We start from the raw sequence: 13,847 nt of genomic DNA on the forward strand, positions 1-13,847 counted from the left end.
TCCATTCAGGCAAAATGACTATAGTTTAGTGAATGTGAAATTGTGCTTCAAGAATTTACAGGAGTTTTTTGAGTAAACGGTAGATAAATGGAAACCCGAAGACCTAATATAGGTATTTAGGTTTTTAAAAATAAATAAGATGTCCTGTGAAAGGTTTCTGTACAAGGTACAGGTTCATGGTGTTGCTCATATTAACACTGAGGATTGGCTCATAGGAAACTCAGTCGGGATAACTGGATCATTTTAAGGTCAGCAAATTTCATAATGAGTGGAGTGTCTGAAGGATAAGTGCTGGAGCTTCAACAATTTATGCAAATTGCAATAATGCAAGTTGGAAAAGGTTTAGGACTTGGATGAAGGCACTAGTTGTATTGTAGCCAAATTTGTTGATGGAGCAAAGTAGGCAATCAAATTGTAAGGAGGAAGAGTGTAGAAGGAAATTGCCAAGTGTTGCAAGGTTGATGGAGTACAAATATAGGGAAATCTTGTTAGATCTAAAACATTCATCTATAAGACCACCCCTACAATACTTGCACAGTTTGGGTTTCCTTCCTTAAGGAGGTATATACTTGCCTTGGAAGCAGTTTAGAGAAAGTTCAGTAGTCCGATTCATGGGATGAAGGGATTGTGAGGAAAAGTTGAGCAATACTGACGTTTAGGCAAATGAGATGAGACCTTTTTGAACGTATATAACTTTGAGGGAGGTTTGACAGGACAGACACTGAATGAATATTTCCCCTCCGGGGAGCCTTGCCCTAGGGAACATGGCTCAAAATGAATGTCTCTTCTCAGAGCTAGATTAGATTCCCTACAGTGTGGAAACAGGCCCTTTGGCCCAACAGATCCACACTGATCATCCAAAGAGTAACCCACCCAGACCCATTCTCCTACCGTATATTTACCCCTGACTATTGTCACCAACTTTGATTTTCAGGCTGTATTGATGAATAGATGATCAGTGTTGAGCAATTAAAAATTTTATTCAGTTAAGTTAGGATGTTTGTAAAGAACCTGTTTAACAAATCCTCTAAATGCTAAAAATTTTAGCTTCTGCTGAGTGAATTTCTATAGCAGATTGTTCAACTTTTGAAAGAAGTATGGCCAGTGCACAGTTGCCTGAACCAAAAGTAGCTCATGCTAGCAGGTGGTAATCAAGAAATTGTTGATGATTCAAAGTAATCACCTATAGGAAGCCAAATGTCAACGGTTGCAAATACAATGATGTCTCCTAATGTTTTGTTCCATGCATTAACTGAAGTTTCTAGGTAGTTTTATTTCATGAAGTGTGAGAAGATTTTCCGTATAGTCTGACATGCTTGATTTGGTGCATTCGTTGTTGTGAAATACTGCAAATGCTGGAAATCTGAAATAATACAAACTGGGGGAAAAAGTCAAGTTAGGTAGCACCTATGGACATGGTTCTTGATTCTGAATTCTCACTCAAACTAGGGTAATTTTAATATGCAATATTTCAGCCTGCAGAAATTTACCAAATACTGTGAAATTTTTATTGCTGTTATGTGGGTTCAGAGGCCAGCATTTGTTGCCCATTTTGATTGCCCCTGAGAAGGTGGTGAGCCATCTTCTCGAACTGCTTTAGTACAGGTAGACGATGCTTTCTTTGAAATGCTCGGGACCACCTGTTTTTTGGAATTCAGAATTTTTCCAATTTGAGTAAGTGTTTAATGGTGAAATTTTTAAAAAATCTTTTCGGAAGAGTGGGCTTCTAAGTAAAAACAGGCCTTGAGAGAGTTGGTGCTGGGCCATTCCCCCCAAGTTACATTTGAGTGAAATGCATCGAGTGGGTGTCGATTTGGGTTAATTGCTTGCATGCCAAACAACCTTGTTAATGAGAAAAAAACTTCACAAAGAAAACCATTGGATTTCAGAGCTGTTTGGATAAAGAATCCTCTGTCTATACATCTAATACAGGTACCCTCTATAAAGAAGGCAGTTTTAGATGGCAATATAATTCCAATTTGGGTTAAAGTTTGGCTTAGAGGGGAACTTTCAGGTGGTTGTGTTCCCTTGGATCTTCTGCTGTTACTCTAGGTAGTAGAGTTTGCACGTTTGGAAGGTGGGGTTGAAAAAAGCTTGGTGAATTGCTGCAGTGCATCAGTGATGGAGGGAGTGAATGATGATGATGATGGATTGGTTGCCGATCAAAATAACTACTTTGTCGCAAACGTTGTTGAGCTTCTTGGGTGATGTTGCAGCTGCAGTCTTTTAGGCAAGTGAATGGTATTCTGTTACTTTCTGATATGTATCATGTAAGTGTGAACAAGCTTGTGGAATCAGGAATTAAGTTATCTGCCACAAAATTGCCAGCCTCTAACCTATTTTTATACTCATTAAACCCTGCTTTAGAACTGTCACTGGACCTGAAATGTTAAATCTGCTTTCTCTCCACAGGTGCTGCCAGACCTGCTGAGTTTTTTCCAGCAATTTGTTTTTTTAAATTTCCTGCATGCACAGTTATTTGTTTTTTTAGCACTGTTTTGCCACCTGGAAAGGTTGATCTCAGTTACTGAAGTAGCAATCAAATCTGTCTCTTATCTACCACCTCATTTCATATCATGGCGCTGCTAAGGAGGGCTGAACTTTGTATCTTCAAAGTCCTAATTCTTGCTGGGCAGACATTTAGACACAACTGACTAAAGTTAAATGTCTATTTAGAAATGTCATAACATTTTCAATAATGTCATTTGTGCCACCTGTGTGCTCTCCGGTTCATCTTTCCTACCCCATGATGTCTCGGTGTAGTCCTAGGTTCTAGAACTGAAGCGGAAGAGCCTGCTCTTTAGTGGACACACCATTGGCTTTGTAGTTTTGGTCAGGTAATTCAATTAGCATTTGCGTTTAACATGTCCTTTCCAGAGGCAGTTCCCTCATTACCTTGAACTCTCACAGGACTAAGGTGCAGATTAGGTGGATGTAGATGGTCTGGCCTGTTCTGACTTTTCCTGAAAGGAAACTTCTGGAGCGCCCTGTCTCTGGTTCCTCCACGTTGGATGCCTACCAACATTACTATGTTTCGTTGTGAGAAACAGTCACCTGAGATCAGCTTAATGCCCCTCATCCCTCTGTTACTGTACCTTTGGTGTTGAGCATATGAGTTCCTTGGACCTGGAAGCTACAACCAGTCAATGAGGCAGCATGGTCCTATTGTTGTAATTCTGTAGCCTCTGTGTTGGGTTGCCTAGTACACCCAGAAAACCTACCTGCTGCTCCTGTGTTTACTTGTGCAAGTCAGTGAAGTCATAGATGAGTAACACCATAGGGTCATGGCCTGCCTGGTCCCTGCAGTCCCCCAAGTGCCAGCAACTAAGGGCAATTTTCCTGCAACTAGTTGTAGTGATGTGTTCACGTGCAGGTGCCTCCTGATTCTTATGCTGCTAATGCACACACCGAGATGCCAGTATGTGAGCTGGTGAGGGCTGTAGGAGGAGACCTTGTCTGAAGCAACCATGCTCTTTTCCTCGTTGGTGGAAGAGGAAATGTGTTGTGGCACGGCCCTCTTCACTATGAAGACCATGCTAATGACACACTGTCTGCATGGAGACAAAAGACAGTACATCACAAACAAGGGGTAGCAATTGTGGCATGTTAATAACGTTGGGGTTAAAGGGAGAGTAATCACAGCACTCAAGGATGCTTCTTACTTGGTTTTAAAGACATGGATGGCAAGGGCCAAGATCTTCATTTCATGATGAGTACCGAAATATCCGGCACATCATTTGTTGTAACTCTTTCTGCCCTATAACAGGTGTGTTTTTCTGCAATAAGAGAAGGGAGGGATTAAGGTGAAAGTAAAGGTTGGTAGTGCTGCTGCAGGTGGGGTAGGATGATGATGTGTCCCAAATGAGTGAGTAGAAGATTCAGCGGCCATAGGGTTTGAAATGTGGAAAATTGGGCTGAATGTGAGTGATTGAGGGGAAAGATAGTGATGAGCCTTGATTGGAGGTGGATGCAGAGCAAAGATAGCATGAGGTAGCAAAGAGAAAGTGGTGACATTTAACCTGTTTGTACAGGTGTTCCTCAGACCAGGCTGGCAGGGTCTGATGCCATTGGTTCTGAGGGAAGAGGACTGGCTCCCTCTAAACCACCCTGTCCATCAGAGGCTCTAGCTCCCTGTCTGCAATGCCAGATGCATATTTCCCCTTGTCTGCCAGATCTGGGGAAAATGTCGCAAATGCTGTTGGGCAATCCAGACTGCCAGTACTTAGGGAGTGCACAATGGCCTTTCAAATAGGCTAAACCGCAATGGGCAATGGGCAATGGCCCAATTTGACTAAAATTCTTACCAGGAATTCCTTCCATGAATGAGGCAAATAAACCTTCTCTGAACTGCAAACAAAATTATGTTCCTTCAAATAAATATAAAATTGTGCACACCACTCCAAATATGGTCTCACCAAACCCCTGTGCAACAGGAGCGAAATTTCCCTATTTAGTATTCCATTCTTGTAATAAAACGCAGCATTGTCTTTATCTGCATATTACCTTTGATTCATGTACCCAGATCCCTCTGCAACACTGAGTTTTGCAATCCATCTGAATTTAAATAATATGCCTATTTTCCAGTTGTCTTCTCAAAGTGAGCAAGTTCATATTTTCCCCGTATATACTCCCATCTTCTAATTTCTTTGCCCACCTCACAACCCACCTGTATTCCTGTACAGATTCTCTACCTCCTCTTGACAACTTGCTTTCCAAGTCATTGTTGTAGACCGCAAACACTGCTCCCCGCGGCACTCTTGGTTGGCAAGTTGAAAAAAACCATTTATTCCTGCTATCTGCTTTCTGTTAGCTAAACAGTTCTTTACTCATGCAAATATATTATCAATACATCATATGCTCCTCTAGTAGTCTGTGAAGAGGCACCTTATTGGTTGGTTGATGGATGGAATCCTCCCCACCCCTTACTCCAAGCGTACTTGATTGGTTGCTTATTTACGTCCCTGTGGCATCTCTTAGATCCTGTTTTCACCAGATCATATCATCGAATTATCCTGGATATCTGCTGAATGAATCCTGGGTAATCCAAAATGAGGACGGGAAAAATTTCTGGCTGTAACAGCTGTTCCTTTTTTGAGGCATTTTAGGCGTTGGGAAGTGATTTCCTTGAATTCCAGGAGCAGCAATTACTGTTTTATATGTTGTTGCATTGTTTTGGAACTTTGGAAAAAAAGTCAAAACAACAGTTTTAAAAGGGAGAAGAATAAACAAAGGAAGCACATGGTGAGGTCAGTGCAAGAAAGAGAGAGAGAGAGAGAAACAGATACCACAGTGAACCTGCACAGTTACTGCCTTTGCTGGTTGAATTCATGTATTGCTGAACATCAGAGTGCGTCTGGGAAAATTAACAAACAATGAAATTCACAGTTCCTCCGAGATCAGTTGTTCGGGCGAAGTCACAGCACAGAAACAGATAAGTGAATTGTTTTAAGTGCAGCTTACAGAAAGTCAGCAGTAGTGAGTAAAGTTGGTTCTTTCTTGATTGTTTTTTGAGATATGTCTCTTGATTAAACTTAAAATAGATGCCATAACTATTTATTTAACCTGGGGCATGTTTGTAGAGGAATAAGACTGTGTTATTTTCTGGATCTGTAGATTGTGAAGGAGCAAAAATGGCCTTTAGTAGAGTGGTATGTGTTTCTTGTCAAATGTGGGAGTTTGAGTGTTTACTGGTTACTGCAGATTATTTCTGCAATAAATGCTGTTGGTTGCGAATCTTGTCAGATCGAATGGATCGGTTGCTGAGACGGTTAGAAGCAATGAAGAATTTGCACAGCAACGGTATTGATGGATGGCAATTATAAGAAGGGAGGAAACTCTCAGATACAGTCACAGATTGGTTAACTCCAGGTAAGGTAAGAGAGGTAGGCAGGTAATGCAGGAGTCTTCTTTGGCTATCCCCATTTCAAACAATTATGTTGTTTTGGAACATGTAGGGGGTGATCGATTCACAGGGGGACAGGCAAATTTCTGGTATTGAAACTGGCTCTAATGCAACGATGGGTACATCGGGTTCCAAGCGATCAATTAGGAGATTCTCTCGTCCAAGGCACAGAAGATGTTTCTGTGGCCAGCAGTGAAAAATCAGAATGGTCTGTTGCTTCCCTGGTGCCAGGATCAAGTATGTCTCAGAGAGGGTGCAGAATGTTTTTAAGGGGGAGAGGGGCCAGCAAGAGGTCATTGTACACATTGGAATCAATGACATAGGAAGGGAAAAGGTTGAGATGCTGAAGGGAGATTACAGAGAGTTAGGCAGGAATTTAAAAAGGAGGTCCTCGCAAGGAGTAATATCTGGATTACTCCCGGTGCTACGAGCTAGTGAGGGCAGGATTGGGAGGATAGGGCAGATAAATGCATAGCTGAGGAGCTGGTGTATGGGAGAAGGATTCACATTTCTGGATCATTGAAATATTTTTAGTGGTAGAAGTGACCTGTATAAGAAGGACGGATTGCACCTAAATTGGAAGGAGACTAATATACTGGTATAGAGATTTGCTAGAGTTGCTCGGGAGGATTTAACCAGTAAGGTGGGAGGGGTGGGACCCAGGGAGATAGTGAGGAAAGATTTCAATCTGAGACTGGTACAGTTGAGAACAGAAGTGTGTCAAACAGTTAGGGCAGGCAGGGATAAGGTAGGACTAATAAATTAAACTGCATTTATTTCAATGCATGGGGCCTAACAGGTGAACTCAGGGCATGGTTAGGAACATGGGACTGGGATATCATAGCAATTACAGAAACATGGCTCAGGGATGGGCAGGACTTGGCAGCTTAATGTTCCAGGATACAAATGCTACAGGAAGGATAGAAAGGGAGGCAAGAGAGGAGGGGGAGTGGCGTTTTTGGTCGGAGATAGCATTACAGCTGTGCAGAGGGAGGATATTCCCGGAAATACATCCAGGGAAGTTATTTGGGTGGAACTGAAATAAGAAAGGGATGATCACCTTATTGGGATTATATAATAGTCCCCCTAATAGTCAGAGGGAAATTGAGAACCAAACTTATAAGGAGATCTCAGTTATCTGTAAGAATAATAGGGTGATTATGGTAGGGGATTTTAACTTTCCAAACATCGACTGGGACTGCCATAGTATTAAAGGTTTAGATGGAGAGGAATTTGTTTGTGTGCACAAGAAGGATTTCTGATTCAATATGTGGATGTATGTACTCGAGAAGATGCAAATCTTGACCTACTCTTGGGAAATAAGGCAGGGCAGATGACTGAGGTGTCAGTGGGGAAGCACTTTGGCGCCAGCGACTATAATTCTATTCGTTTTAAAATAGTGATAGAAAAGGGTAGATCAGATCTAAAAAATTGAAGTTCTAACTTGAAGGTCAACTTTGATGGTATTAGGCAAGAGCATTCAAAAGCTGATGGGAGCAGACGTTTGCAATTAAAAGGACGGCTGGATAATGAGAAGGTAATCAGAATTTATAATCAGAAATTAGGTAATGAGAATCCTGAGAAAATATATTCCTGTTCGGGTGAAAGGAAAGGCTGGTAGGTTTTGGGAATGCTGGATGACTAAAGAAATTGAGGGTTTGGTTAAGAAAAAGAAGGAAGCATATGTCAGGTATAGACAGCATAGATAAAGTGAATACTTAGAAAAGAATAAAGGCTGTAAGGATATGATTAAGAGGGAAATCAGGAGGGCGAAAAGGAGACATGAAATAGCTTTGGTAAGTAGAGTTAAGGGGAGTCCAAATGGTTTTTACAAATACATTAAGGACAAAAGTGTAACCAGGGAGAGAATAGGGCCCCTCAAAGATCAGCAAGGTGGTCTTTGTGTGGAGCTGCAAAAAAATGGGGGGTATACTAAATGAGTATTTTGCATCAGTATTTACTGTGGAAAAGGACATGGAAGAAATAGAATGTAGGGAAATAGATACTGACATCTTGCGAAATGTCCATATTACAGAGGAGGAAGTGCTGGATGTCTTGGAACAGGTAAAGGTGAATAAATCCCCAGGACCTGATCAGGTGTACCCTAGTACTCTGTGGGAAGCTAAGGAAGTGATTGCTGGGCCTCTTGCTGAGATATTTGTAGCATCAGTAGTCACAGGTGAGGTGCTGGGGTTTGGCTAACATGGTGCACTGTTCAAGAAAGGTAGTAAGGAAAAGCGAGGGAACTATAGACCAATGAGCCTGATGTCAGTGATGGGCAAGTTGTTGGAGGGAATCCTGAGGGACAGGATGTACATATATTTGGAAAAGCAAGGACTGATTAGGGATAGTCAGTATGACTTTGTACATGGGCAATCATGTCTCTCAAACTTGATTGAGTTTTTTGACGAAATAACAAAGAGGATTGATGAGGGGAGAGCAGTAGATGTGATCTATATGGACTTCAGTAAGACATTCAACAAGGTTCCCCATGGGAGACTGGTTAGCAAGGTTAGATCTCATGGAATACAGGGAGAACCAGCCATTTGGATACAGAACTGACTCAAAGATAGAAGGCAGAGGGTGGTGGTGGAGGGTTGTTTTTCAGAATGGAGGCCTGTGACCAGTGGAGTGCCACAAGGATTGGTACGGGGTCCTCCAGTTTTTGTCTTTACATAAATGATTTGGATGCGAGCATAAGAGGTACAGTTAGTAAGTTTGCAAATGACACCAAAAATGGAGGTGCAGTGGACAGTGAAGAAGGTTATCTCAGATAACAGCAGGATCTTGACCAGATGGGCCAGTGTGCTGAGGAGTGGTAGATGGTGTTTAATTTAGATAAATGCAAGGCGCTGCATTTTGGGAAAGCAAATCTTCGCAGAATTTATACACTTAATGGTAAAGTCCTAGGGATTGTTGCTGAACAGAGAGACCTTGGAGTGGAGGTTCATAGCTCCTTGAAAGTGGAGTCACAGGTAGATAGGATAGTGAAAAAGGTGTTAGGTATGCTTTCCTTTATTAGTCAGAGTATTGAGTACAGGAGTTGGGAGGTCGTCTTGCGGCTGTACAGGACATTGGTTAGGCCACTGTTGGAATATTGCATGCAATTCTGGTCTCCTTCATATCGGAAAAATGCTGTGAAACTTGAAAGAGTTCAGAAAAGATTTCCAAGGTTGTTGCCAAAGTTGGAGGATTTGAGCTATAGGGAAGCCTGGAGCTTCAAAGGCTGAGGGCTGACCTTATAGAGGTTTACAAAATTATGAGGGGCATGGATTTGATAAATAGAAAAGTATTTTCCCTGGGCCCAGGGAGTCCAGAACTAGAGGGCATAGGTTTAGGGTGAGAGGGGAAAGATATAAAAGAGACCTTAGGGGCAACATTTTCATGCAGAGGGTGGTACATGTATGGATCAGGTGGTTGTCAGGTGTTAAAAGATGAAGGAGCGACGCTTCGAAAGCGAGTGCTTCCAAATACACCTGTTGGACTACAACCTGGTGTTGTGTGATTTTTAATTTTGTATGCCCTGGTCCAACACCAGCATCTCCAAATTAGCAATAATATGAGCCTGGTATCCTTGGCTGAGGAAACAAAGTGCAAAAAGGCAATACATTTTCTGGTGGAGATGCTCTGAGCATCCAGCTGGAGTGTGTGTGTGTGCGTGCGTGCGCGCGCTGTGACACTGAACAAAGAACCTGCAGGTGTGGCCTGGTCTAATCCCTGACCTCAGTGCATTGCCCTGAATGTAAAGTGTCCATGGCTCGCACTGCAGCATTGAAGTATGAATGGGAACTGTTAAGATGTGCCATGAGAGTTCCTAGAGGCTGCCTCATGTTTGATATCAATGTCTGTGGATGTGGGGTACATATAGCTGGTGCATCTAATGTCAGTGCTGGTTTCCAACATGAAGATCACACGGAGCAAGCTGTCAGCTTAATTTGCTAGATGCTTTTATTGGTTTTCTTGTCAATTTTCATGACATCAAGCTTATTTGTTAAGATAAAAAGCTAAATATTCATGAGATGAACTTTGGGTGTTAACAAGGCATTTAACAAGTAATAATTACTGTCACATGGCAACTCTGCTGTTTGGTGAGAATGTCGTCATGCTGTTTGCGAAAAGCGTAAAAGATTGAGTTGCTCAGAACGTTGAGTTGGGCCTTGCTGCAATTGTTTGCTTCTGTCATGCATTTCGCTATACCCAAGCAGCTAATTTTCCCTAAAAGATTCAGGCCTCTTATTTATTTTGAAAAACATGAACAATTTAAAACATGCACGCTTGAGCATCGTAAATATGAGTACAGGTTTTGCTTAACAAGTCTGCAGTGATATTCCATTGTACCTCCAGTAGCTGTATGGGACTCAAAAAAACTTTTGGGCCCAGATTACCCCCGTCACTGCTAACACCACCCCAAAAGTATTGTAAATTTGTTAGAAACGCAATAGTTATTGATTACATTTTGCCTTTCCTACTTCTCAGTGCTTAGCTCTAGATGAATTGACACCTGGGAGAATATTTGTCAGCTAAAGGAGATGACTATCCTGTGGAGACTTGAAACGTAAATAAGCATATGATAGCATTAACATTTTGTTAAAAATGTTCATCTTGCCACTTTGTAGCTTACTGCTTTGTTCCCTATTTTATAGCTTTGAAAATTGAAACTAAACCTCTGAGGAAATAATTAGAATTAACTGCTTTGAACCATGATAGCGGAGTGGAAAAGTAGTTCCAGTTCAACATGTCCTGCAGCCTTGATATCATTTTATAGCAACACATCTGTATGAATAGTGACATCAACACCAAATGAAGTGTTAGATATTTTAACAAACACATGCTTACCAAGCTCCTCCTATATAAAATGTTTCTCTATATTCACCAATTTAATGCGGTGGTTGTTAACTTGTTTTTTTTCCTTCTTAGCTTCTACCTGCTAAGAAATTCTGGGAGTCTGATGATCCAGCAAAGGAAGGCCAAAAAGGGATATTCCTTGGAGATGAATGGAGAGACACTGCATGGGGAGGAACTCGTAAGTGTCAAACTAACATTTTTTCTTGTAAAAAAAAATGTTTACGTTTTTGCCAAATTCAATAACTGTAAAACAAAACCTGAAGGCAAAAACTGGTCTCAGTAGTTTGGATACATTTTCTTAGTGGAGAAAGTGAGGTGTGCAGATGCTGGAGATCAGAGCTGAAAATGTGTTGCTGGAAAAGCGCAGCAAGTCAGGCAGCATCCAAGGAACAGGAAATTCGACGTTTCGGGCATAAGCCCTTCATCAGGAATGAAGCCCTTCCTGATGAAGGGCTTATGCCCGAAACGTCGAATTTCCTGTTCCTTGGATGCTGCCTGACCTGCTGTGCTTTTCCAGCAACACATTTTCAGCTACATTTTCTTAGTGTCTGTGTTTACAATTTAGGGAAGATATTGCTCAGTTTCATTAAAACTGAATTCTTATTTCTTGGTAAATATGCAAAAGCATTTTTAAAAAGTGTAATTCTATCTGGATTATATTCTATGCTTTATGGCAACTGGTCAAGTAGGTGTAAAGATTATTGCTTAAGTTTCAAATGTGTAATTATTGCTATCTATGCAGTTGTTACAGAATAGCCTTTGTGAAGATAAACCACATTGGTTTCCTGACCATTTTGTCTTTACCTTTATGATGATAGTGCTTAAAAATCATGAACATACTTCCTCTTATAAAGTAATAATCAATTTGCAAAACATGGAGCACTTATCAGCTGGATGCGAATTGATCAACAGTTCATCATCGCGATGCACAGCACAGAAACAGGTCCTTCCGTCCAACTTGTTCAGGCCAGTCAGTTATCCTAAATTAATCTCGTCCCATTTGCAAACATTTGGCCCATATCACTCTAAACCCTTCCTATGTGGACGCTTTGGAGAAGGTGCAGAGAAGGTTTCAGAGGATGTTGCCCGGTATGGAAGGTGCTAGCTATGAAGAGAGTTTGGGTAGGTTAGGATTGTTTTCATTAGAAAAAAGGAGATTGAGGTCTACAAAGTCATGAAGGGTATAGACGGGGTAGATAGAAATAAGCTTTTTCCCAGGGTGAGGGATTCAATAATGAGAGGTCACACGTTCAAGGTGAGAGGAGAAATGTTTAAGGGGGGTGTATGCAGCAAGTACTTTACACAGAGGGTGGTAAGTGCCTGGAACATGTTGCCAGAAGAGGTAGTAGAGGCAGGCACAGTAGATTCATTTAAGGTGCGTGTGGACAGATGCATGAGTCGGTGGGGAGCAGAGGGATGCAGATGTTTATGAATTCGGCGATAGGTTTAGACAGTGGATTTGAATCAGCTCAGGCTTGGAGAGCCAAAAGGCCTGTTCCTGGGCTGTAAATTTTCTTTATTCTATTCATGTACCATTCAGATACCTCTTAAATATTGTAATTGTCCCAGCCTCCTCCACCTGTGGTTGCTCATTCCATACACTCCCAATACTCCATGTGAAAAAATTGTCCCTTAAATCTCTTTTAAATCTCTCCCCCTTCACCTTAAACCTATACAGCCTAGTTTTGGACTCCCCCACCCTGGGAAAAGACCTTGGCTATTCACCCTATCTGCTTTTACTCTCAATAGTAATTTCTAAATCATGCACATTATCTCAATTTCACCAGATTGTTACATACCAAATATTTAAAATACAGTGCAGCACGTGATGGAGATTTTAGAGCTTCAAAGACCCAGTTTTATACAGCGAATAAAACAAGATTATAGTGTGATCTGATTTACAGGGAGTTGTCTCAATATTGACTTTGAGTTCTGGACATTCATCTCTTTAATACATCCTCTAAGTATTGAAGCACCTTTTTCAGAACTCATCACTTTCAATACAGTTGGTTCCAACATTAATTATGATTGCTGCTTTTACTTTTCCCACTTGAAATCTGCAGGGAAGAGTAACTCACCCAAACCCATCTCCCTCTGACTAATGCATCTAACACTAATGCAACCTAATGCACCCTGGGCAATTTAGCATGGCCAATTCAGCTGACCTGCACATCTTTGGACTGTGGGAGAAAATCCACCCAGGCACGGGGAATATGTGCAAACTCCACACACGGTCACCCAAGGCTGGAATTGAACCTGGGACCCTGGTGCTGTGAGGCTGCGGTGCTAACCACTGAGCCACGGTGCCACCCCCACATTTCTTGATTATGTATTCCTCATGATGCAGATTTCTACCTCGACTATATACCTAGATCCATTTTGTTCCTAATTTCTACCACTGTAAGCAAGAAAACCTCCATTTTTGCCATATACTATTTTTGTCTTGTGCTTTTTGTTCACATTAACAACCTGCTCAAATCTTTTAACAGTTCCTCTTGGACTCAAGATCTGTATCAATGTTTTATAAATGTTGATAGATTGCTGTATAAATAAATCCATTAATTAATTTCTATTACTTTTTACCCTCAAACATTCAAAATTTGATAGAATATGTCAATTTATTCTGCTTCCCAGACCACACTGTGTCACAGCCTATCATGGTACAGAGAAGACCTGGTCAAGGTTTTCATGGAAGCAATGAAGTCAGCTCTGTTCTTTCTCCCCGTTCAGAAAGTGGTGGGCTCGGAGTAAGCATGGTGGAGTATGTGTTGAGATCTTCACCTGGAGATAAACTGGACTCTCGTTTTAGAAAAGGGCCATTTGTAAGTAACTGTAATTACTTTGGTTTGAGTGAAATTTTGCATATTGTGACATTAATTTTAATGGTCTGATTGTCAAACTTCACTAAACTTGATCTGTCATTTTGAACATTAGCTTTTCTTCACTTATGAGCTGCAGCTTATAATTTATAAGACATTTGGGGAAGTAAGCTTCCTTGTACTGTTAATATGCTAAGTTTTACATGCAGATATCCAAAATATACTGGAGATTGTCCATTGTAAATCTGTAAATAAATACACAAGTGCTTGTATGTATAGTG

At 41.2% G+C, this 13,847-nt stretch overlaps 1 protein-coding gene across 5 annotated transcripts in view; it reads left to right on the top strand.

Moving 5' to 3' along the window:
* LOC132834733 (pumilio homolog 2-like) overlaps positions 1-13,847 on the top strand; it is a 125,350-nt gene that overhangs the window by 38,851 nt on the left and 72,652 nt on the right. For all 5 annotated transcript variants that reach the window (XM_060853702.1, XM_060853712.1, XM_060853719.1 and 2 more), the window contains exons 4-5: positions 10,820-10,925; positions 13,382-13,569. In XM_060853702.1, coding sequence (XP_060709685.1) covers positions 10,820-10,925; positions 13,382-13,569 — 294 coding nt within the window. The remainder of the gene's footprint in view (positions 1-10,819; positions 10,926-13,381; positions 13,570-13,847) is intronic.

Source organism: Hemiscyllium ocellatum, chromosome 3, assembly GCF_020745735.1.
Source record: "Hemiscyllium ocellatum isolate sHemOce1 chromosome 3, sHemOce1.pat.X.cur, whole genome shotgun sequence".
Lineage (NCBI taxonomy): Eukaryota > Metazoa > Chordata > Chondrichthyes > Orectolobiformes > Hemiscylliidae > Hemiscyllium > Hemiscyllium ocellatum.